General features: G+C 48.4%; 1 protein-coding gene across 1 annotated transcript in view; it reads right to left on the bottom strand.

Annotated features, from left to right (window-relative positions):
- The window catches only part of CCDC12 (coiled-coil domain containing 12), a 28,201-nt gene extending 5,693 nt beyond the window's left edge, over window positions 1-22,508 (bottom strand). Inside the window, exons 1-2 of the mRNA XM_072328246.1 lie at window positions 21,943-22,508; window positions 5,924-5,994 (exon numbers count right to left, since the gene is read on the bottom strand). Coding sequence (XP_072184347.1) covers window positions 5,924-5,994; window positions 21,943-22,164 — 293 coding nt within the window. The 5' untranslated portion in view covers window positions 22,165-22,508. The remainder of the gene's footprint in view (window positions 1-5,923; window positions 5,995-21,942) is intronic.
- Window positions 22,509-22,511: the final 3 nt, after the last annotated feature.

Here is a 22,511-nt window from a genome sequence, read left to right as displayed (position 1 = left end):
GCCCTGTGCAGGACAAGAACACAGCAGGCAGGTTAGCAAGAACAGCTTGCAGGGTGCGATGCTCCAGCAATAATGGTTTGGCTGGGAAGGAACACAGCACCCCCACGTAGATAACACAGCAACCTGCATCCTCACTCAGGACCAGCAAGTTGGGATGGCACAAGCTTTGGGGAAACTGCAGGGTTTGCAAAGGGAAGTGATGCACAAATCTCTTGGTGCCTCCCTAGAGCCCAACGGTGGTGGCAGTTTCCCTGTTTCACCCTCAAAGATGCCTCAGATCTGTTATGGTTCATTGAAGGGTTTGGAACACATGAGTGTTCCATCTGAGTGAGATGGGGTTGTTCAGTGTGGAGAAGAGGCTCAGGGGAGACTTCAGTGCTGTCTCCAAGGAAGCTGCGATGAGGTGGGGGTCAACTTCTGCTCCCAGGTAACAGTGATAGGATGAAAAGTGATGGTCTTACACTGTGTTCAGGCTGGACACTAGAAGCCTTTTCCAGCTTTAATGATTCTGTGATTACTCCTGGGAAGGAGGAGGAGGAACATCAGCCTTTCCTTGAAGCAGGAGTGTTGGAAGTGGCAGGGCATGCAGGGTATGCATAGAATGCAGACTTATCTCGATGCAAAGCAGGACACTCAAAGCCGACTTCAAAGTTATTTCTGCTTTACTCCTTCAGCCTCAAGGGCTTTACGGAGCAAACTGCATGGGACTCTGTAACTGATAAGGAGACTTCTTCAGTCTGGTGGGTGAAGCACTCACAAGCTGATGACCTGCCACTTGTAAGGATGCTTCCTCTACCGCAACCAACCTACCAGCAAAAAAAGAAGCCACTCTTAACACCCAGATACCCCAAAAGAGGCTTTTCGTTCTTCAGAAGCAGTTTAGGGAAGTGCTCCCACTCTCACCTTAGCTACTTTGGCTTATTTTCTTCTCAAGTCCTGGAGAAATACTACCTGGTTGGACAATTTGTTAACCTTTGACAACCTCAAACTGCTCCAGAGCCTTCTACTCTGCAGGCTGGCCCTAGGAAGCACTGTTTGAACATGTCGAGAAGGTACTGCTACAAAAGACATGGGTGAGGGTCCCAAATCCTTGAAGAAGTGATGATTTGGGGGACCATCCCCAGCTCCATGTGCCACAGCACCATCACCCTTGAGTGGCACTGCGAGACTCTGCTGTGCAGGACTCATCCATCCTGGTACAGACGTCAGTTCACAAAGCCTTCTTTTTCACACTCTCCATTCCTGCAGACAGCTTTGACATCTGCTCCTTGATATTTGGGAGCATCCCCTCCTACAGCAGCCTGCCTGGGAGCTTCCCTGCAGCTGGACTAACTCATAGCAAGATCCATGCATCTCCAGGTTGCCTCTTTGTATACGGTGACCTTCCTAGCAATCTGCATCTACTCCAAGTCAGAAACCAAGACACCACTTCCATGCCCCATGCATTTGGTGAAGGCTCCCCTAAACCATCCTGCAGCAGGATCGAGGCACCTCCATAGCACACAACACACAAGTCCAGAGCTGTCGTTTGATCATGGTGTGAAGCTGTTCCCTTTGTCCCCGGATTCCTCACCTGGGGCAGAAAAGGAACGAACAACAAGCAGAGGCAGAGAGCAGTGGTTCCCACCAGCAACCCACCTTGTGTGCTGCTCCTGCTCAAATAGCTGAGCATGTTGAAGCACATCCTCCTCCCCATCTGGCTGCTGTAGAGGCACTCAAGGAATGCCAAAAAACAAGCACTTCTCTCCAAGCCCCCAACAGCTGGTTTCTCAGGATGTACTTCACCAGGATGTATCACTGAGTGCTGCAGAAGGAGAGCTGCGAAACACTTCAAATGCAGGCAGGTGCCACGGGGCTGTCTGGCCTCCCACGCAGCTTTTAGAAGGCACATGAGTATTTTCCAGGCAGTAAATTAGTAAATGTGATGAGGTAGAAACCTGCACTCAAAGCTGCAGCATGGGATGCAGCACCAGGAGCTTGGCGATGGGCCCTGCAGCTGGCAGAAGGGATTTGTCCACACTTTATGGGGTTTCTCCAGCTCCTTCAGCTGGTGGAAGGTCAGGAACAATCAGCCACCCTTGAGGCTCAAGCCACAAAGAGGTCCTGAAGGTATTCTAAGAGCTACAGGATGCTGACATTCCTTTTGTTGGCCACATAACAGTGCCAAGCTCTGCACTTCCTCCTTCTCCATCACTTACCACCAGGTGGGAGGCTCCAGCTTCACCCCTGGCCACCTCCTGACCTGGGCTCTGCACTTCCCTGCTGCAGGACAAGCACTTAATCCCTCAGTGACACAATGTGACAACAGAGCCTGACTTGCCACACAACTTCCCCATCAGCCCAAGTCACAGGTTTAGCTGCCCATGCAGATTCCTATCAATAACACCACATGTCACACACGTATCAAGCTCAGCCTACACAAGCAACTCCTTTCACCATTACTCTTATTGTCTGTTAATCTCTTTGTACCACAGGACGCATGGAAGCTCTGCACAGTGGTCATGGAAGCTTTGAACAGTAGTTATCCATGCAGCTGATTAACAACAGCTTTGCAGCAGCTTCACTTCTAGTTAAAGCAAAGATTTTTGGGTCCCCCCCCCCTCCCTTTCCAAGCCCTACCCTGGCTATTTATTGACATTTTTAACATCCCTGACGAGCTCTGCTTGCAGAACTGTGGCTGAACTTCAAAGCTCAAAGCAGAGCAGCTCATTTTTTCCTGCAGGAACTAAACAGAAGGACCGAAGTCCACCCACACCCTGCAAGAGCAGAAGCTGATGGCAGGCTGCCCCACAGCAGGAGGCATTTCCTGGTCACTGGGTTAAGCAAAATTGGTTAAAAAGAATAATAATAATAATAACTCAAGCTCTTAGCAATTACAGATATAAGCTCCCCTGAGAGGCAGATGAGAGATATCCGGAGCTGAAATTGCTGCAAGCAGATTGCATTTTTCACAGAGGGCCTCGTCAGCACTTGTTCCTGCGGTGGTATCTTGCAGTGTGAGAGATAAAAACAAGGAAGAAAAAAAACCAAAACTCAGTCAGGGCGGGGAGGATTTAGCAGGTCAGAAACAAGAAAAACCAACAGGAAGCTGCTGCAAATTGTTTTGGTGCATTGGCTGCAAGAAAATATTCGGTTGTGTTTGTAGTGCAGGGTGTGAAGTCCGGTCCCCAACATGGGCTCAGCCCTTCACTAACATCTCAGCTGGGTGAAAACCAGCCCTAAAGCCAAGCTGCAAGGAGGTGAAGCAGCAGGCAAAGCTGTTCTTGCCCTCGAGAAAGGCAGAAACGACTTCCAGGTCACCCAAAGTCTATATATGGGCCACAAGATCAGTTATGGGTTTCACTGCCTTTGGTTGTTTGCGTGGTGGTTTTCAGGTTGAGAAAGCAGCAGAGCCAGCAGGGAAGGCACACTCAGGCTACCAGAACCCCTTGTTGCTCACATTAGCTCAGCTTACCTTTCATCACCAGCACACAAGGCATTAGTGCAAAGCAGTTCCCTTTTTCAAAGGGTTGAGAAAGCTCAGCTTCATTACCAGGAAATGAAAATCTAAGATGAAATCGAGTTAGCAGCTTGCTTAAAAACACACGTCCAATTTCAGCGACAGAGAAAAGAGCATTCAACAAGTCGAGCAGAAAGCAACAAAAGCCCTAGATGGGATGGAGTTCAGTTGTAAACCTAGGAATCGTCTCAGCCAAATTTGTGATTCAAACATTTCCTGCAGAGCTCTCTTTCTTTTGCTCTCATTTGCCTTGCAAATCAATGTTGGGATCCTAATGAAACACAAAGCGGTTGGATAGAACTGCAGAATCCTGAGGGGAAATTGATCTGGAAAGGGAACTTTTTGCTCCAAAAGCTGCTGCCGTCCCCTAAAGGTGTTATTCCCTCCACCCACATCAGCATGATGCATCAGTACAAGGCTGACTGGAAGTAGAAGGTTCACACCCAATAACCTCCGATCTTTATAAGTTCACTGAAGCTTCAAGGCATCTCCCACGGGCAGAAGGCTTTACTGCAAGAGGAGAGCTCACCAACATGCACAGTGTTAGTGACCTCCTAGCTTGGCAGCAGTGATGCTGAAGATTTGGGATGGCACCAAATCACCTCTGATATGCTTCAGGATGCTCAGCAGTGGTTAAAAAGAAGCAGACCCCATGCTGAAAGTCAGCCTCAGTGGAGAAAAGGATTGTTGTAGGGATTTCAGTGGCCAATTCACATCTCCAGCTCGGGTGCAGGAGCGTCACTGCTAGCTTGATGCTCCTCAGCACAGGGCTATGCAGTGTATCAAGTGGCAGGGCTGGAAATCAAGAGCTATTGATTCATTATTCATCACCATTTCCAAGATCTTTAACACCTCTTACAGCCCAGACCTCGCTCTCTTTCAGCACAAAACCCTCCAGGTGTGCCTACAGTAAAAGCTCAGCTTCAATGATCACACCAGAGTATCTCTCCCAGAACAAAATTGATGCTGGCAGTCTGGGGAAGGCTTGTAGCTTTTACTGAGAGTTATCCCCTGAAGCAAGAGAACCTAAAGCAGGCAGAGATGCACAGATTCTGCTCCACTTGTTCCGTCAGCAGAAGCTCTGATGCACTCAAATGCTGTGATGAAAAGCAGCAATGAGGAAAAAAAACTCACATCCCAAAAGTTCTAAGCAAGCTTCACCCCCTGTTGTCTCCAAAGCTGATCTGATAGCATTGGTAGCAGCAGGAAACCAAACACAGTCAGCTGGTCCCGACAGGAGCAGCACCCTGCCTGGGTTAGCTTTGTGCTCATATTTTCCAGTGACAAGAAGGAACAGTGGTGAGCTGCAGTTAAACGGCCATGTGTACATTGTAAAGCCCTCAGGTCTCTGCTCATGGAAAAAGAACTGCATTTTCCAAACCACACACGTGTAAGTGACAGAAAGCACAGCAGTGTGACCGTGCTGCCATTCAGCAAAACCTGGGCAGGCTGAGAGTTGGGCAGAGAAGAACCTGATGAGGTTCAACAAGGGCAAGCATGGAGTCTTTTGGCTGGGGAGGAATAACGAGATGCATTAGTACAGGTTAGGGGCTGAGCTGCTAGAAAGGAGCTCTGTGGTGAAGGACCTGGGTGTTCTGGTTGACCAGCAGTGTACCCTGGTAGCCCAGAAGGGCAATGGGACCTGGGGTGCACTGAACAGAGCATGGAAGCAGGGCAAGGAAGGCTCTTCTCCCCTCTGCTCTGCCCTAGTGAAGCCACATCTGGAGCACTGGGCCCCCAGTTCCAGGCAGATAGGAAACTGATGGGGAGAGCCCAGCAGAGGGCTGCAGGGATGGGGGGGAGGGTGGGGGCTGGAGCATCTCCTGATGGGGAGAGGCTGAGAGCCCTGAGCTGTTCAGCCAGGAGAAGAGAAGGCTAAGGGGGGGGGATCTGATCAGTGCTTATCAGTATCTGAAGCATGGAGGTCAAGAGGTGGGACCAGATCCACCAATAGAACAAGGGACAGTGGGCACAAACTGGAACATAGAAAGTTCCATACAAACATAAGAACTTATTTACTATGAAGATGACAGAGCCCTGGAACAGGATCCCCAAAGAGGTGATGGAGTCTCCTTCTCTGGAGATACTCAAGGAGGTTGGACTGGAAGACGTCCAGAGATCCCTTCAGACCTCCATGATCCTGTATATGGCTCTCCAACTAAGGGGAGTCTGAAGTGCATCCGTCCTCCAGGTACCTCTGAGAACATCACCATCCCCTTGCAACACTCCACTGCATTGCCAGCCAGAAGGTTCTCTTCATTCCTTATCTCAAACTATTTGCAGCAAGTTATTCACACACACCCCAAAGAAAAAGCCCACAAAACTTGCAGGTGTGAAGCCAAGGAAGATCCTAATTAGCAAACAGGTGAGCTGTGCCTGAACAATCCACACAAGAGAGAGAAGTCAGCATAAATAAATAAATACCTGTGCTTGACAGTCTCCTCCTCCTCGTCTTCTTTGAACTTCTTGGTCTCAGGTTCACCACTGTTATTATTCTGGAAGGATGAGAAGTTATCTGTCAGCCTCAGCCCTTGGAAATACCATGGAGTAAATAGGAGCCCAGCACAGAAACCTTCCCCAGGGCACATGGCAGGCAGCAGCACAAGGCCTGAAGTTAATGCTCAGTTAGGACACCTTGAAATTAAGCCTGCTTTCCTTTTTCCTCTATTTTGCTTGTCCAGATAGCACGATAAACAAACATTAGAACTGCCAAGGAGAATCCAATCTTCCCCTTGGAGGCAATCACACCATTCAGCTTTGATATTCCCCTTATTACAGAGCAACTGCATCAATTCAGGAAGCAAACAGCAGGCTGCAATCAACGACAGAGCTTGGGGAACCTCATCCCACCTCCAACACCAAAATGGGGCCACCAAGCTCATCAGTGAATGGAGCTGTTTGGGTTCAGCTCCTGACCAAAGTGCAAGAGAAACAGTTTGGCCTTTTAAAAAACAAAAGGTCATTCCTACAATCAATATCCCATTCAGTTTGCTCTCCCTGTTTGAATGCAGGCTTCAGTTTTTTCCAAGCCCATAAGAAGTTCCCCATCACTCGTGCAGCTGTTTCTTGCCCAATGAAGAGCTCTGCTGGAGGAAAGCACGGGCAGTGTGTGCTCAGCCTACGTTATTTCAAGGTGTGGGAAGTGCCTTCTTTCACTTTCTCATCCCTTTCATCTCCTCACACTCTGTACACACACACACGTTCGGCCCACATCCTCCTCATTCTTGTTTGTATTTTATCAGCAAGGTTTATAAACACGTCCTGAAGCACATTTGGCAACAATATTCACGCCAAGCAGTGGCTGTTCTTCCCACCACAAGCCTGCACGTCCCATAGCACTGCGTATCTTTCTTTTCCCCCATATGCTACAATAACTTCTTATTCCCTCCTCCCCAGCCCCAGGACTCCAGATTTGCCCTTGTCAAACCTCATAAGGTTCCCCTCCAGCCTGTCTAAGTCTCATATGCACAGCTCACCACAAGGGCTTCTTGGGATGCCTTTGAGCTCACGCAAGCTGAGAAAAGGCAAAGTGATGAGATAAGGGAGGCTTCCACCCAGTGCTGAGTGCAGGGAGCCATCATGGGGTTTCTAAATATACGTATAAATTTGGGCTTTGAATCCACAGCTGGTTCAAAGCAATCCTCGTGTCTTTACGTAGGAGCATGAAGGGAAGATTCATCCTCTTACTCTCTCCTAAAAACCCCAGCAGAAGGCTGGAGTCACCAAAGCACAGTGTATAAGCAAGCCAAACTCCAATAGAAAGGTATGATAAAGTGTGCAAATCCTGAAGGGAATAGCTACTTGAAATCCTTGGGATCTGCACCTGAAATGCTTCACACCATGACTGCCCTCATGCACAGAACCAGCGGGCACAGCTGTACATGCCCATCTGTTCCAGCACAGAGACAGCTCAGGCTGCATTCACCACAAATTAACAGGGTTAAGGTGTTAAGCTTCCCTGTTCACAGCCCCTTGTCTGAGCACAGCAGTAGCTGGAGGGTGTGTAGGGAAATGGCATTCCTTGGGTATTCTGCATAGTGCTGAATGACAAAACCACTGCTGTAGGGGCAGGGGAGCTCAGGGTGAGGATGCAGCACAGCAGCCAGGGCTGTACAACAGGGAGCACAGAGAGCTGGAGGGCAGCAGGGCTGGCAGCACTGCATGGGACTCAGCTCTGCAGCCATGTGTTGTGTCGGATCTCATTACCACGATCATTTATTGATACAGGCACAGGCTCTCGGATGCATCTTATCTTACAGCTCTGTGTTTCACTGCCACCCCAGCTCTCTTCTTTCTTCTCTGCTTTTAAAGGATCGGTCCGACAGCTCAAGCACAGCTGTTTTTGGGGTTCCCTGCTGTATTCAGAGATCTGTCCCTTTGCCATCCCCTTCATAAAGCTGATGTCCAGCAGCTGTGTCGAAGCGCTCAGGGCTCAGCCTCATCACCACCTCCTGCTTCAAGTGATCTAAAGCATTTCCCTTTTCTCATCGGTGGTTGCTTCCCCCCAGCGTTGCACCAATTCAACTTTCACCACTTTTTCGCTTCTACTTTTTTCCTCTCATTTAAAAACTTAAGGGCACAAAGGGAGCCAAAACCAACCCCCCCCCCCCCCTCCCATCCCTTGCACTCTCACAATTCCTCTTTTCAAGGCAAGGTTTTTGCTACCAGCTGGACCTCCTAAGATTGGAGCTGTGGTCTGTGAGAGTGTTTGCCAACTGCCTGCAAACAAAGTCACTCCCATCCCTCAGCCTCAGCAAGGAGACAGTCATAAGATGAAGCTCAGGCATTAAGAAGCTTTTTCTCTTGCTTGGAGTCTCCCAGCTATTTAATTTGCAGACATGGCAACTGGCAACCCCTGCCCCGTAGCTACCAACCTGCAGACTTTTATTTGCCTGATTGCCACTCTTCACAAAGAGCTCTGAGATTAAAAGAATCTCATCCCCTGCCTGTTCAAGGCAGAAATCCAATAAGATTTGCATCGGGCTGTACAAAGAAGGGTGTCAGCTGCCTTCTCCAATACCTACAAGGCACAGCAAACTTGACAGGGGATGAGTTAACGGCCCAGGCACCCAGCAGAACATGGGTGGGAATTATGTGATGTCTGCCAGGCTGAGAGCCTGGATCCTGCATAACACAAGCCATGGTGTTCAGTCAGCAGAGATACGATGGCTTGTTTTCCTCCTTTCCAGCAGCAGGCAGAAGAAGGACAGTTCCATATGCAGTCGAGGTGGACACTGACAGCTCAGTAGAAGCACACTGTAAGCACAGACAAGCATTACACGTAGCATATTTGTTTTCTCTCCAGTGAAGCCTGTTGCCGCGTGTCACCCAGCCATCCCTCCTCAACCCAAAGACATCAGGAAGAGCAGCCACTCTTTCCTTCAGCAGCTAGATGAGCAAAGGGAACACTTGTGCACAAGCCACGGGCCTGCAAAGCAGCACTTCTGCTGGGTGACAATCCTTTGACAGCCACTGAGCTGTAAGTATCAGTTACCTATTTCAGAGCTGTCATTTTTCAGCAGCGTGTTGTGCAATACCACTACTCCTTCACTAAATCACACTGACATGACAAAAATGGCACTCCCTTTCTCCTCACTCCCCATTAAATGCATTGCAAATCACTCTTTTCATCCTCCTGCTCCGCACTGACAGCAAACTGCCTTCACCCAACTTACCCCTCTTGCCTTTATTTCCAAGCAGTGGCGTTTTATTAGCGCTCTTCCAGCCCTTTGAAACTCATCCAGCATTCAGAACAAGATTTAAATCAAAACACAGCAGGTTAACAATCTCTTCAGCTGATTATTTAAGGATTCCTGGGTGCAAATTACCTACAACTGATGATTTAAGTGTTTTTTCCTAGATGTCTTAACATCCTCTCATCACTCTGGTCTGGAAAGCAGCTCATCAGTCCTCTACGAGGCAACCGTGTCACTTAACCCCTTCCCAAATAACACTTGATAAAGCCAAGCTTGTATTTGTTTCCCTCTTTTCTTTCCAATGTCTCTTTGAAGGTCACCCTGCAGCCTTCTCTTCTCCAGGCTGGAGAAGTTATGGAGGAGTTCAGGAGAGGTCAGTGCTGGAACAAAGCAGGGTTGATTGCTCAGTACTCAACCAGCTAAGCTGGTGTTCAAAGCAGCCCATCTTCACTTCTAGTCCAGCTGGGAAGCACCCAGATCTCATTTTCATTATGAAAACACCATCCAGGAACCGAGCATTCACCTATTTAATGGTTACAGTCATTGTTTTCCTCAGTTTCTTCAACCTCTGCACATAGTGGTCAGGGCAGCCATGCGGTGAGGATGGAGTCGCAGTGTCCTGCAAGGAGCACAGCACATGCTGGTACTTTGTGCTTTCTGCTTGGCCAAGATTGAAGCTGAGATGTCCTTGAAGCTTGGCAAGGTGCTGCCGTGCAACCTCACTGCCCTTCCCGGGATGTTTAATGCCAGCAGCTCCAGGAAGGCAAAAAAAAGCTACGTCACTAAATGCTCTGCACGTCACCAAGGTTTCCTATCAGTGATAAAGCACGTCTTCAAAATGAATGTTAAAAGGATCTAATAGAAATTCTGCAGCCAAAAAAAGAAAGTTCTGAACATAACAATGTATATTTAGAACCTGAGATTCACCAATGTTTTCCAAAAGCTGTTTGGAAGCCAATTGCTCACAGCAGTCTTCATGGTAATTGCATAAAACCAGGCCTGAGCTCCTCTGTCCCTGCAGCTTTTTCAATAGTGAAGCCTTAATCCTGGTTCAATCCCAGCTGGTTACTATAGGAATGGTTAAATCAGCACCCGAAGCAGCACAGCTTCATGTGAGAAACAAACACAAGGAACAAAACTGCTTGAAAATTAAACACCTGCTTTCGTGACCTCATCGTGGCCTTCCAGTACTTGAACGGAGTGCATAAACAGGAGGGGGGACGGCTGTTTATGAGGGTAGACAGTGATAGGACAAGAGGGAATGGTTTTAAACTGAGACAGGGGAGGTTTAGGTTGGATATTAGGAGAAGGTTTTTCACACAGAGGGTGGTGATGCACTGGAACAGGTTGCTCAAGGAGGCTGTGGATGCCCCATCCCTGCAGGCATTCAAGGCCAGGTTGGATGTGGCTCTGGGCAGCCTGGGCTGCTGGTTGGTGACCCTGCACATAACAGGGGGGTTGAAACCAGATGATCCTTGTGGTCCTTTTCAACCCAGGTTATTCTATGATTCTATGACAGAATTACTTTTTTTTTGCAATACATAATTACATTGTTTATGTAGCAAACAATCACAAGTATTTTCTCCCTTCCAATAAGCCACAAGAACACCGAAGTGGCTGCGGTTTGCTGTTCAAAATATACCCTTTTTTGACAATATCAGACCCAGTGTGTTTGCATTTTGAGTGCAGCTCTTCAGCAGCAGAGCCTGGTGAATATTTCAGGCAGCAAACTGCCGTCCCCAGTGAGATCGGTGTCATAAATGTTCCCCCGAGACCTGAACCACAAACCTTATATTGAGGACACCAGAGCAAAAACACGAGTCTCACAGTTAGACGCAGAAAGCTTGAGCAGGAAGAACATTTCACTGCTAAGCTGGAACCCTTTTACAGGCAATGAGGAATCTGAACATTTCAGATTAATTCTGGGCCCTTCTTGAGTTTAAGGCTATGTCTCGTTCTCCATCCTCACTCCATTATTCTTCATGGCATTGATCCACATCATGGCAACACCAAATGCTGCTCCAGCATTGCTGTCACCCTCCTAGGGATATCCAGGCACCCTGACATGCATTAGGTGCTCACACCTTACTGGGAGCCTTCTCCCAGTCTCTATGCCAAGCAAATACCATATTCTATCCTATTAGCCCCCGTGCCAGGCTTTCCTTCTTGTGTATGCACGCTCACAGCAAAGCCACGTCTCTGTTGATTTACAAAGCATCAATTAATTGATATAGAGAGTCAAAGAACATATGAACCTGAAGTTGCTTCCCAAAAGGAAGCCTCCACTAAAGTCATCACTTCAAATGCCCTTTAGGGACAACTTAGTACCCTCCACACAATAGCAAGATTCATCACAAAACACCTATTAGTGATATTCAAGCTGCCTGTAGCAGATTTGGACAATGCTCCAGTTATCTTGGAGAACTAAACAGGTTTACCCCCAAGGAGGGAGGGAAGAGAAAGCCAAGCAGGCTGGCTGGCCTGGAGTTGAGAGATGTTGCAGCGGGTTAATGTGTCACCTCAGTTGTTCCAGGACAAAAGCAGAAGCAAAACCAAACGCTACACGTGAGCAGTTTCATTTCTCTCAAGAAGAAATAGAAACTAAAAAGAGAAAGAGAAGAGACCACAGCCAGGCTTGTGCTTATACACCAGGATCCCGCTGAGGGAAGAACATCCATGCATTCACCTTTCCAGTTCCAGATTTATACCAAGGAAAAAAAGAAGTTAAATAAATCAGCAGGCATTTCACGTTAATTACACAGCGCTGCTTGGGTGCAAGACAAACCTCGCTCTGCATTTTTGCAGTTGATGATTAACCTGTTTTCTGGAGTCTGTTTTTTTCCCCCTTCACAAATTAAACAGAAAGGCGGTGGGAAAGCAATGGCAGCAGCACAGGCATCACTTCTCAGCTGTGCTCTTCTCTGCACCTTGCATCTGAATTTGATCTGGCAGGCAGAAGGATGCTGGGCAAACACGCTTGCTTGTGGAGATCACCAGGATCATCCTCGTTAGCATTATTAATTGCTTGGAGGCTACAAGGGTAATAAACAACGTTTAAGAGAAAACTTTGCTATTACTGAACAGCAGCCTCATGTTTCGGTAGCTAAAAGATGGCCCAGAAACACAAAGACATTCATTCACACTCTTTATGATGCGTGCGTTATACCAGCAATAAGGTTTTAATTTCCCATCCATGAAATGAGGGTGCTTCAGTACTACTCCAGAGATACTGTGAGGCTGAATGTGCACAGCCTTATCAAACAGTGATTTCATAGGAGGTGCAACCCAAGCCTTCCCATCCAACACAGGAGTAATTGGGCATAGCAGGGATGCCAGCTTTTAACAACTGCAGTTCTCTTCCATGCCCCATGCAAGGTCACAGTCAACAGAGCCCTTCTAGCCATGCACTAACCCCATCACACTCCATTACTTGCATATGGCTTCTGGTTTAGAAAAGAAACACAAGTCACCTTCCCAGCACACCAAGCCCAGCCCAGCCCTGCAGAGAAGCCCAGCTCCCACAAGCCCAGCTCGCACTGCCACCCTCCCCTCATCTCCTCCAAGGTGACCAAACCAGCACCCATGTCCCCATCCATCCCCATTCATTTCTACTGGCCACACCTCACCTCACCCCATAGGAAACCACTTCAAGGACTCGCCCTCCCACAAACCCTAAGCCAAACAAACGGAACAAAAAGGAGACACAAAAAAATAGCTGCTTAAGCTTCCTGAACAAGCTCGTACCAGGGTCACACACAGGATATCAGCTGGAAAGGTGCAACAGGTCATCAGACCAAGCCCAAAAGCTTTCACCAATGCACAAAACCCAAAAGAGGCAGTGCTTAAAGGTGGGCATCCTCCCCATAAGTCAGCTCCAGGAATCAAAGCAGACAGAAGCGTTTCATATTCCTGCTGGGTTGGTTTCCAGCCGATCCCATTGGGCTGAAGCTCAGTTCCCCAGCACAGGACCTAGCAGAGCTGGCTGACATCTGCACAGAAACATCTTGGGAATCAGAGCAGAAGCAAAGAACTTGTCTTTATTTGGCTCCCCTTGCATAAAACCTGGCAAACAGTGCTCAGAGGAGCCAGCTATTACTATCACTGTTTGTCATGGCAAGGAGCTGGGAATAAGCAGACACGAATTTTTGCCTTGGTTCTAACCACTGACTTTATATGCTCCTATAGGAAACAGATGTACTTTGCTATCCTAACAAGTGCACCTTGTTCCATGGGGCTGACTGCAGAGGTGTGCAGACAGAACACTGCTCAGCTTCAGGGCAGGACAAACAAAGTGAGATCTTGAGACTATATTGCTTTTTAGATTTCACCATTCACAGAATCATAGCTAAGAAAAGACCTCCAAGATCACCTGGTCTAACCCAACACCACCATGACAACCACATCACTTAAGAGTGATATCCATCCTCTTCTTGAGAACCTCTGGGGATGGTGACTCCACCACTTCCCTGGGCAGTCTGTTCCAACAAACAGCTCTGGCTGTGGACAGCAGGAAAGCAAGAGCTGCCTGCAGTTTGCCTTGCCAAGAAGCACTTCCAACAAGCTCCGGATCCGAGATAATCATAGAAAGCCACTGGTTGAAAAGGAATCTCCAGTGTTTTCCTGTTCCAACCTACTTGCCACAGACAGGATTGCCAATCATTAAATCAGACAGCAGGTCAGGCTGCCCAGGGCACCCGACCTTGAGCACTTCCAGGGATGGGGCAACCACAACTTCTCTGAGCACTAAATAGTGCCCAAGCCCTGCTCACCTTAGGGATGAACAACCGTCCCCCAGACCCTGAGGCAGTCTGTGGAGGACCTGCTTCTCTCCAAGTGGCATTTTACAGCATTGACTATAGCAGCCCCAGAGACAAAAGGGCTGAGGAGTGTTTCCCAAAGCCATCCACCCGCTCCCAGCCGCCTGTCTATTTGTGCCTGGTGGAAGCACGATCATTTTGTCTGCAGGCTTCTATCTCCAGCCATTCGAGCACTGCAGTGATAGTTTATTACTTTCCTAATAAAGCCTGAATAGAAATGAAGCCTTTGTAGCCCTAAGTGTGTGCTTTATTCTCGCTGTAATAACCTTACTACGCTCTGTTTCCACAGCAACTGTCTTCTCAGCCACTTCGTCCCTTCGCTTCCAGGAACGCAGGCTGCTTGCTCCACTGACATAAAAGCCTAGCAGAAAGCACGAGGGGAGGGCAGCAAGCCAAGCTGCAGGGCCACAGACCGCCCTGGACAGGACCGTGAGCCATTCGGTCACTCATTGGCACTCATGGATTCACTGACCTCAGGGACAGCAGCGATGGGATCTGAAGGAGAAGGAGCGAGGAGAGGTAAATCTCTTCGGTGCAGCCCTGTAGAGGAAGTGTCAACTTTGTGGCCTCCCTCCTGCCTCCCCTTGTGAACCCATGCAGGCGTGGAGGGGCAGGGAGCTGCAAACTGAAAGCAACGTTGAACAGAAACAAAGGGCTGGGTGTGAGCCAAGCTGATTTTTTCCTATGTGACGCATGACACAGCCACAAAAAGCTTTCGTGGCAGCACGGGGATGCAAAGAGAAAAGCAGGTGGAGGTCCTTCCTTCCCCACCACACGCAGCCTGAATGCTGTAGTCCCATCAAGAAAGCTTCTGCTTTTCTTCCTCTGGTTTTCCAAGCTCTGTTTGAAGCTTTCTGGCCAAAAGAGCAGAATAACAGCTCAGTGGTTGTTACATTTGCTCAGTTTACAAGGGCTTGGTGGGGAGAAAGGCCCCTGCTCTTCTCAAGTCAGTCCATACATCACCTCAGAAGCCAGGTTGCTCCATACAGTGCACTGCACCCTCTTACTGATGGCTCCCTATGGAAAATGAGTGGCATTCCCTTGTGCCACCACAGCAGATATTCTGCTCTGAAAGGATAGAAACAGGCAGGCCTTTTAAAGGGAAGATTATCTCAGAGGGGATCCACAGCGTTTAGCTGCAATAATAATCAAACGCTGCCTGAGACGAGTTTAATAGCTGCAAAGCTAAGCACAAAAAGGAGAAAAGCCTGCACATCCATGGTAACATCTATCCACGACTGTAAAGGTCTCTTTGCCTCTTCTCTTTGTGCCTTAACACCTAATGCTCCCACAGTCCCAAGTAACGTGGATTTCTGCAGCACAGCTGAGGATGCAAAGCTGGAGCCAACGTGTCTCCCCACAGGCACTGCTGCTGCTTTCCCCCACACCTTGCTTTGCACAAAGCAATGGGAATAACCTGAAGCTGCCACATACTGGAGCTTTGGGCACAAAGCCATCTCAATCCCAAGAGAGACGAGAACAAAGGCAAAGGGAAGAGTGGTGTGTCTTGTCATACATGCTACACAAGATCAAATGGAAAAGAGCCATCTGCGTGGGTAAAAACTGGATATTGACAGCATTTTCTTATTTCGGCTTGTCCTTAGCTTTTGTCTGGCCTTACATCTCCGCATTGCCTTCACTATCACCCCCGATTACACCTTCCAAATGCCTCGCTGCTAAAGGTCACTTGATTATTGCTTATGAAAGTGTCCTTTGCAGCTGTACCAAATCCACTGAGGAATGCACTCGCTGCTTAGATCAGCTCTGGAGCCCCATTTCTAAGCCATGATTGCAGCTTAAGGACTGTGTGAAGTTCAGATACGTTACTTTTCCTGTCGGCATTTGTATTTCAAATCACTTTCTTCCAGCTGAAAGCACATTACCCTTGAAATGCTCCCACTTTGTGCCAGACGAGCTGAGTAGCAAAAAATGATTTGCATTTGTTGTACTTCTGGAACAGAGGGCATCAGGAAAACAAGCATCAAGCCCCAGGTAAAGAAACACCAAAATGAAACTGTGAGTTGTCAAAGGAAAGAAAAGCTTTGGAAACACCCAAAGAGAATCTGAAAAGGAATCAAACACTTACATGGAAATACAAGTTTCCAACTGGCATTTAACTACATTATTCTTTTTCAGAGAACACCCCCTTGAATTTTACTATCATTTAAAAAGCTTAAGAGCTCAGGATTCACACAGAGGGTGGTGATGCATTGGAACAGGTTGCCCAAGGAGGTTGTGGATGCCCCATCCCTGCAGGCATTCAAGGCCAGGCTGGATGTGGCTCTGGGCAGCCTGGGCTGCTGGTTGGCAACCTTGCACATAGCAGGGGGTTGAAACTGGATGAGAACTGTGGTCCTTTTCAACCCAGGTCATTCTGTGAAGCTGCATTCCCAGTATGAGACATTCTTTCAAGAAGAGATGCCAAGGGAAATTCCTGCAGGAACTGCTGTATGTTTGCATTCAGCAGCAGGCAGGACTGCTTTCCTCCTGGATTTGTCTCATGGGTAGCTGAAGTACCTACAAAGTAATGAATTTTAGGGATGAGTTCATTTATTTGAATGCTAAATGAGATTTCCCAAAGGAAAGCTTACACACGGTCTTCCCCAGCTGCATTCCGAGCCAGTGCTGCAGTGCAGCACATCCCACTGGAGCTCCCACTATCAGCTGGGGATGAAAAGAGGCTCCGTGTCACTCAGCATTTCCAAGGAGCCATTCAAAAGCTCCAGTAAAAAGCCATAGCGGGAGGCACAGCTGGGACTCCTGTGCAGCAGATTAAAGGAGCCGAGGTTTTAGCACCGTGGTTGGTGTTGAAAAGGAACAGTTAATCGTTTTTCTTTTTTTTCTTTTTTTTTTTTCCATGGCTTGAGATGAAAAGAGAAAAATTATGTAAAAACCCTCTGTCCATTACCATGGCAATGCAAAAGTAACTCAAGATTAACGAGCACCAGGGAAAAAAATCAGAGCTCATCGACTTTCTGCCCCTTCCCGCTGCCTTGCCTGAGCACTTCAGCCTTAGCTGCCTCCTGCTCTTTGTGGGGGCCAAATGCTACACCCCACAAACTGGATTTCCATGGGGAAAAAGCACCATGAAACCTAAAATCTGGTGGAGAAAAAGCAGAGGAGCAAAGCATCTCTCAGCACCTCCACGGAGCTCAATTCACCCAGTCATCTCCAAGCTGAAACCTCTGTTCGCAGTTATCACAAAGCCAGTTTTAGGAAGTTTTCTCTCAGCGCTGTCCCTCGCCACTCAAATTAACACAGCAGCAATGTGCCACTGCATTTCCTCTCGTTTCAACAGCAGAAATTATTTCGACAGCTGAAACAGAAGAGCAAAGCCAGGTTACACGCAACGGCCAACACAGAGTTCTCCACCACTCCAGTATCTACTGCTAAAAATAAGCAGCTGCAGGGATAGCACTCAGCTCCTTGCAAGAGATAACACAGGTACCTCTTTATTTCACTACTTCTTTGCTCCACTGGTGCTATGCAAAATGCCCTTCAAGTCCTTCACTAAATATATATACACACAGACTTAACTGAAACCAAACTCCTAAGGTAAAAGCATTTAAGGTGCTACATTCAAGCCAAATGAGAGGCCTCAGGTCTCCTCCCTCCCCTTGAGTTGGACTCGATGATCCTTATGGGTCTCCATCACTAAAGTGAGCGTCCATCTAGCTCCAAAGCAGCAGATGTGGACACATCAGAGAGCTGGTTTCAAGGGCAACCTGTGGGTAAGCATTTCATAAACACAAATAACTGCAGTTAATTATCAACAAGCTTAGCAGAAAGTTGCCTGGTTCTGAATGCTAAGGAGAGGAATTGCAACAACCCTCAGCTTTTCAGATTCAGAGTGGTTCAGGAAACCAGGCTTCTTGGTTCTGCTTCAAAACAGATCCTTGGGTAATGGTAAGAAATAGCTACATTACAGACGTGAAATAAAAATGTAAGTGAAGTCGAAGCTCAAAATCTGCAAAAAGAGGGGAAAAAAAAAAGTCTTCCTGAGAAACACGATGTTCTAATCTGATTTTCAGCCATTAGGCAAGAAAAACAGACATAGGAACCAGCAGATAATCAGGGTTTACTGCACAATACAAGGATAAAGCCTTAGCTTTGGTTGGTATCAGCACAAGCCTCAGGCAAACAGAGCATTGCAAAACCAGTTCAACGCAGACCCACGTTAAGGAGAAGTCTCCATTTTCCCCACTGCTCCCCACCAAGAGCCGGCATTGCTCGTTCCTCACTCCCTTCCAAACCTAAAACCCTTACGCTGGGAAAGGCCAACGTCATCGCGTGACTTTCACAGAGCTCCCAGCAAAACACTTGGTGGGGTTTTCCTGTTCATTGAGGGCGGCAATGAAAACATCAGCCAAGCCTGGGCTGCGTAACTGGCCGGCTTCAGAGACTTGTTCAAACATCCCTAACAGGCAAAAATGTGCACAGCTCTGTCCAACACTGCACAACTTCCCGGCTCACTTCCTCTTCCCCAGCACAGAAGCAAAGTTTACCTTCATGCCAACTCCCAACAGCTCTTTCCATGGCTTCCTGCAGGCTTCTAGATAAAGGCTGCTGGGTTTGTTTTCCTCTCGCTTCGCCTTCCTCCAGTTCAGATCTGTTTGGGTATAACACAGGGATGGACAATCCCTGAGCTGCCAGAACTCTTGCAGCTTGTAGAAAACAAGTTCCTTTGCCTAAATCACACCCATCCCAAAGCCAGTCTGGATGACACCCTGACACCAAGGGTTTCAAAGCACCAAATGAAGCCTTGCTGCCATCCAAGCAGGTAAGACAGATGTGGAAGCTCGGGAGCAGCTGCTGTGAGACATTCTGACTTGACTTGGGAGGGAAAAAAATAAGGAGGAAAGCTTGCAAATTAAATATTTCACTCAGACGATTCTGAACTACATTTCTTTGCCAGAACAGGAAGTAATATTCTGTATGCCAAGAAGTCAGAGCAACAATGTGATTACTTGCAACTGAAAGCCAATTCAGTTTAAATTTAGGAAGGAAATGACATCTCTGACGACGTACCTGATTCAATGTATTACCTTGCAACTGTAAACGTTGCTGATGCCAAGGCCGTGCATTTAGTCTGGAACTTCAGCATCACCTTTTATGCTATTTTAATTACATTTGTATAAGCAAACATCAACTGACACGTCTCACGTGGAAACTATGCCCAGAACTCAAAGAATCCCAATTTTTATGGAGTAAAATATATATATATATATATATATATTTCCTGGCAATAAATAAAAAGCAGCACAGCAGCACATGAGATCGTGCATCGGGTATCAAAGCTTGGGCATTATCTCACTGATTTCCTTACTAATTAGGAAATGATGAGCATCACCTTCACACCAAAACTGAGTGCACCGAGTTAATTTGCAGAGCAGACTGGAAGATGCTCCTTGTCTGACCTCAAGCAACATGTGAATTGCAGCATCTGCCCTCCTCAGAACCCAAGCACTGCACCATCATGGCAGGAGAGAAGCAGCAGTTCCTTCCAGGGTTTGGGAACTGCAGAAGGCTTGGGAAAGGCATGAGTGGTTTGAGGACAACGCTTGCAGGCGAGATGATTCACGATGAAATCCAGCAGCAACTCAAGTCTTGCAGAAGGGTTTTACAAGGACGCATCGCTGAGCAATAAGGCAACAAGTGAAATTCAGAGCCTGATGTAAAGCGATGCACGTGGGAAAATAACAACTCTGGCTGCACTCGTATGGGGAACGGGTTCCCCAGTTCAGAGATATTTGTGTATCAAGACAGACCTCACAGACCACAGTTTGAACCTGGAATAGAGATGAATTGTGCTGTATGATCATGAAGACAGAACAATTATTTAATGCTTCTCATTACATCTGCAAAACAAACACTCCAGGCAACTCTCATCTAATGAATTTACAGGTCTTTTTTTTTCCATTAAACTGCAAAACTCTGCCTTAGGATGCTGCAAAAGCCAAGAATAAGCAGAGATATAAAGGGCTTGGATAAACTCAGCAAGACAAGTCTACCAAGAGCCACTAATCACAACACACCTTGGTGTGACTAAGGAAGTCTCTACCTTCCCCCTGTAGGAACTCGCTCCTACCTGCTGCAAGGTGGGCTGCTTTTGGCAGTTCGGAGCTCACCATATATTCCTGCCTTCCCTGGCCCTGCATGTTTTAGACTCTTCTGAAACAATTCAGAAGGTTCTCAGCCACCAGCTGATCCCTGTCAGTAAAAACAAGAAGTCACCATTTAGCTCACACTCATGATAACCTAATGTGGGCATATTATTTACCAGGATGCGTTTCTCAGGAAGCTTTGCTCCCTCTAAACTTGCTAGAAGAAAGGAAGAAACTCTTCTTTTCAATAGCCTTTCTCCCCAGTGGGGCTGAGAAGAGCAGTATCCCACTTTGCCCCTGGCTTGTCCACACAGCTCTGATTGAAGGTATCAAACCCCAAACAGAAGGGACAGGACACCTTCCCACATTACTGGACTAACTCTGATCAACAAATTGAGGATGATGTGGCAGAGGGGGAGCAGAGCCTTATTAGCCTGTGAGAAAAGAAGTAAGCAACACAAGTGCTTGCAGAGACACTGAATCACTGCAGGCTTCCTTGGTACCACTGCTGAGGCAATGACTGCCAAGCTTCTCCTATTTGCTGCACTCTTCTTTCACCTAAAATAGGCGAAAATGCAGGACAAGAGACCCAGTATCAGCACTGGGGTTCAGCAAGAGGGTTGGTCACACAAGAGGCAGGTTGCCAGGAGAAACACAGCAACAGCATCCCCACCATGCCTGCTTCTCTGCTCCTCCCATCCCTGCATCCAGGGACAAAAGCCTTCACTCCAGAGCACCGTGTTTCTCCACACCACTCTTTCCCCTCAGAAAGCCCCGATGCTCCTCACTGATGAGCAGTGAACCCCAAGTCCTACCCCACTCCCTCAGTGCTCACATACCTTTTATCAAACCCTTTCACTCCAGAACCCCTTCCTCACACTGAGGACGTCCTCCTAACCCACTTTTCCACTGCTGCCCCACAGTCATCCCTTCACCACACTCCCCTACTTAATCCCCACACCCCTAAAAGCTGCCTGCCCACCTCACACAAACTCCGTCCCACATCACACCTACAGTCCAAGCACCCTAACAAAACACCTCCACCAAACACCCTTAAACACAAGACAGTCTCCTTTTCTTACCCATCCTCCACAAGCTGAAACCTCAGAGGGTTTGGTCACCACTCAGAGATCTTCTTGCCATTACCAATGAACAGATGGCTAATCATAGAACCACAGAATCATAGGACGGCCTGGGTTAAAAGGGGCCTCAAGGATCATGAGGCTCCAAATTCCTCACCACAGACAGGGGCAACAACCCCCACATTTAATAGTAGACCAGGTTGTCCAGGACCCCATTCAACCTGGCCTTGAACACCTCCAGAGATGGAGCACCCACGGCCTCTCTGGACAGTCTGTGTCAGCACCTCACTACTCTCACTGTAAAGAGCATCCCATCTAAATATCCCCTCTTTGAACTGAAAATCATTTCCCTTTGGCCTGCCTTACCTTTCTATCTAACACATCTTTCCTTCCTAAACACCAAACCTTCCTCCTTGCCTCAGCCTTCCCCATCATCCCCTCCTTATCTCTTTCCATCTGCTCCGTGCCCCAACTGTCATCACCAAAGCATCACGGCTTTCCTGCTCTCAGCAGCGCACAGAATAGAATCATTAAGGTTACAAAAGACCACTGAGACCCCCAAGTCCATTCCCATCCCACCATGCCCACTGACCACATCTCTCACTGAGGTACCCCCACAGGACGGAGCCTTTCCCTCCCCCCCCCCCCCAGACTCGACCCTCCCCTCACACAGGCCGCAGCGAGGCCCACCTCTACAGGCCGTACCCCGGAGCCCAGCCGCACCCCCTCCCCTCCGTCTCCCACCTGCATCGCTCTCTGCCGCAGAGCCCGCAGCCTCTCCTGCCTCCGCCTCGCTTCCTCCTCCAACCGCCCCAACACGGGCTCAGCCTCATCATCATCCACGCTCCCTCCGCCGGGCGCCGCCATCTTGTCTCTCCCTCCCTCCCCGCCAACCTCAACGCGCATGCGCGGCCCCCGAGGAGTGGAAGGGGGGGGGGGGGGGGGGACCCTCCAAAAATTAAACATTAATCAAAAATAACCCCCCCCCCCCCCAAATAAAACCCCATAAAGATAGAAAAAAAGGACCCCAAATCCTTCTCTTCGTTGAACTGGAGGGGGGAAGCTCCGTGTTGCACTGAGGGAAACATCTTTCACCCCCACCCTCAGATCGCTGCTGAGGGAGAATGGGGTGGAGGTGGGGGGGAGCTGAGGTAGGCAGCCCCCCCCCCATCCACCAACCTCTACCCGCTCTCTGGGGGCCACCTGCAGCCTATGGGGAGGGGGGAAGGAGGCGTGGAGGTGCCCCCCCAGCAGCTGGGGGCGGGCCCGGCTGTGGGGCGGAGCTGAGCCGTGCCGAGCCGTGCCGGGGCACC

Source organism: Excalfactoria chinensis, chromosome 2 (genome assembly GCF_039878825.1).
Source record: "Excalfactoria chinensis isolate bCotChi1 chromosome 2, bCotChi1.hap2, whole genome shotgun sequence".
Lineage (NCBI taxonomy): Eukaryota > Metazoa > Chordata > Aves > Galliformes > Phasianidae > Excalfactoria > Excalfactoria chinensis.
The sequence above is the reverse complement of the archived record's forward strand: the minus strand, read 5'-3'. Positions and strand labels throughout refer to the sequence as shown.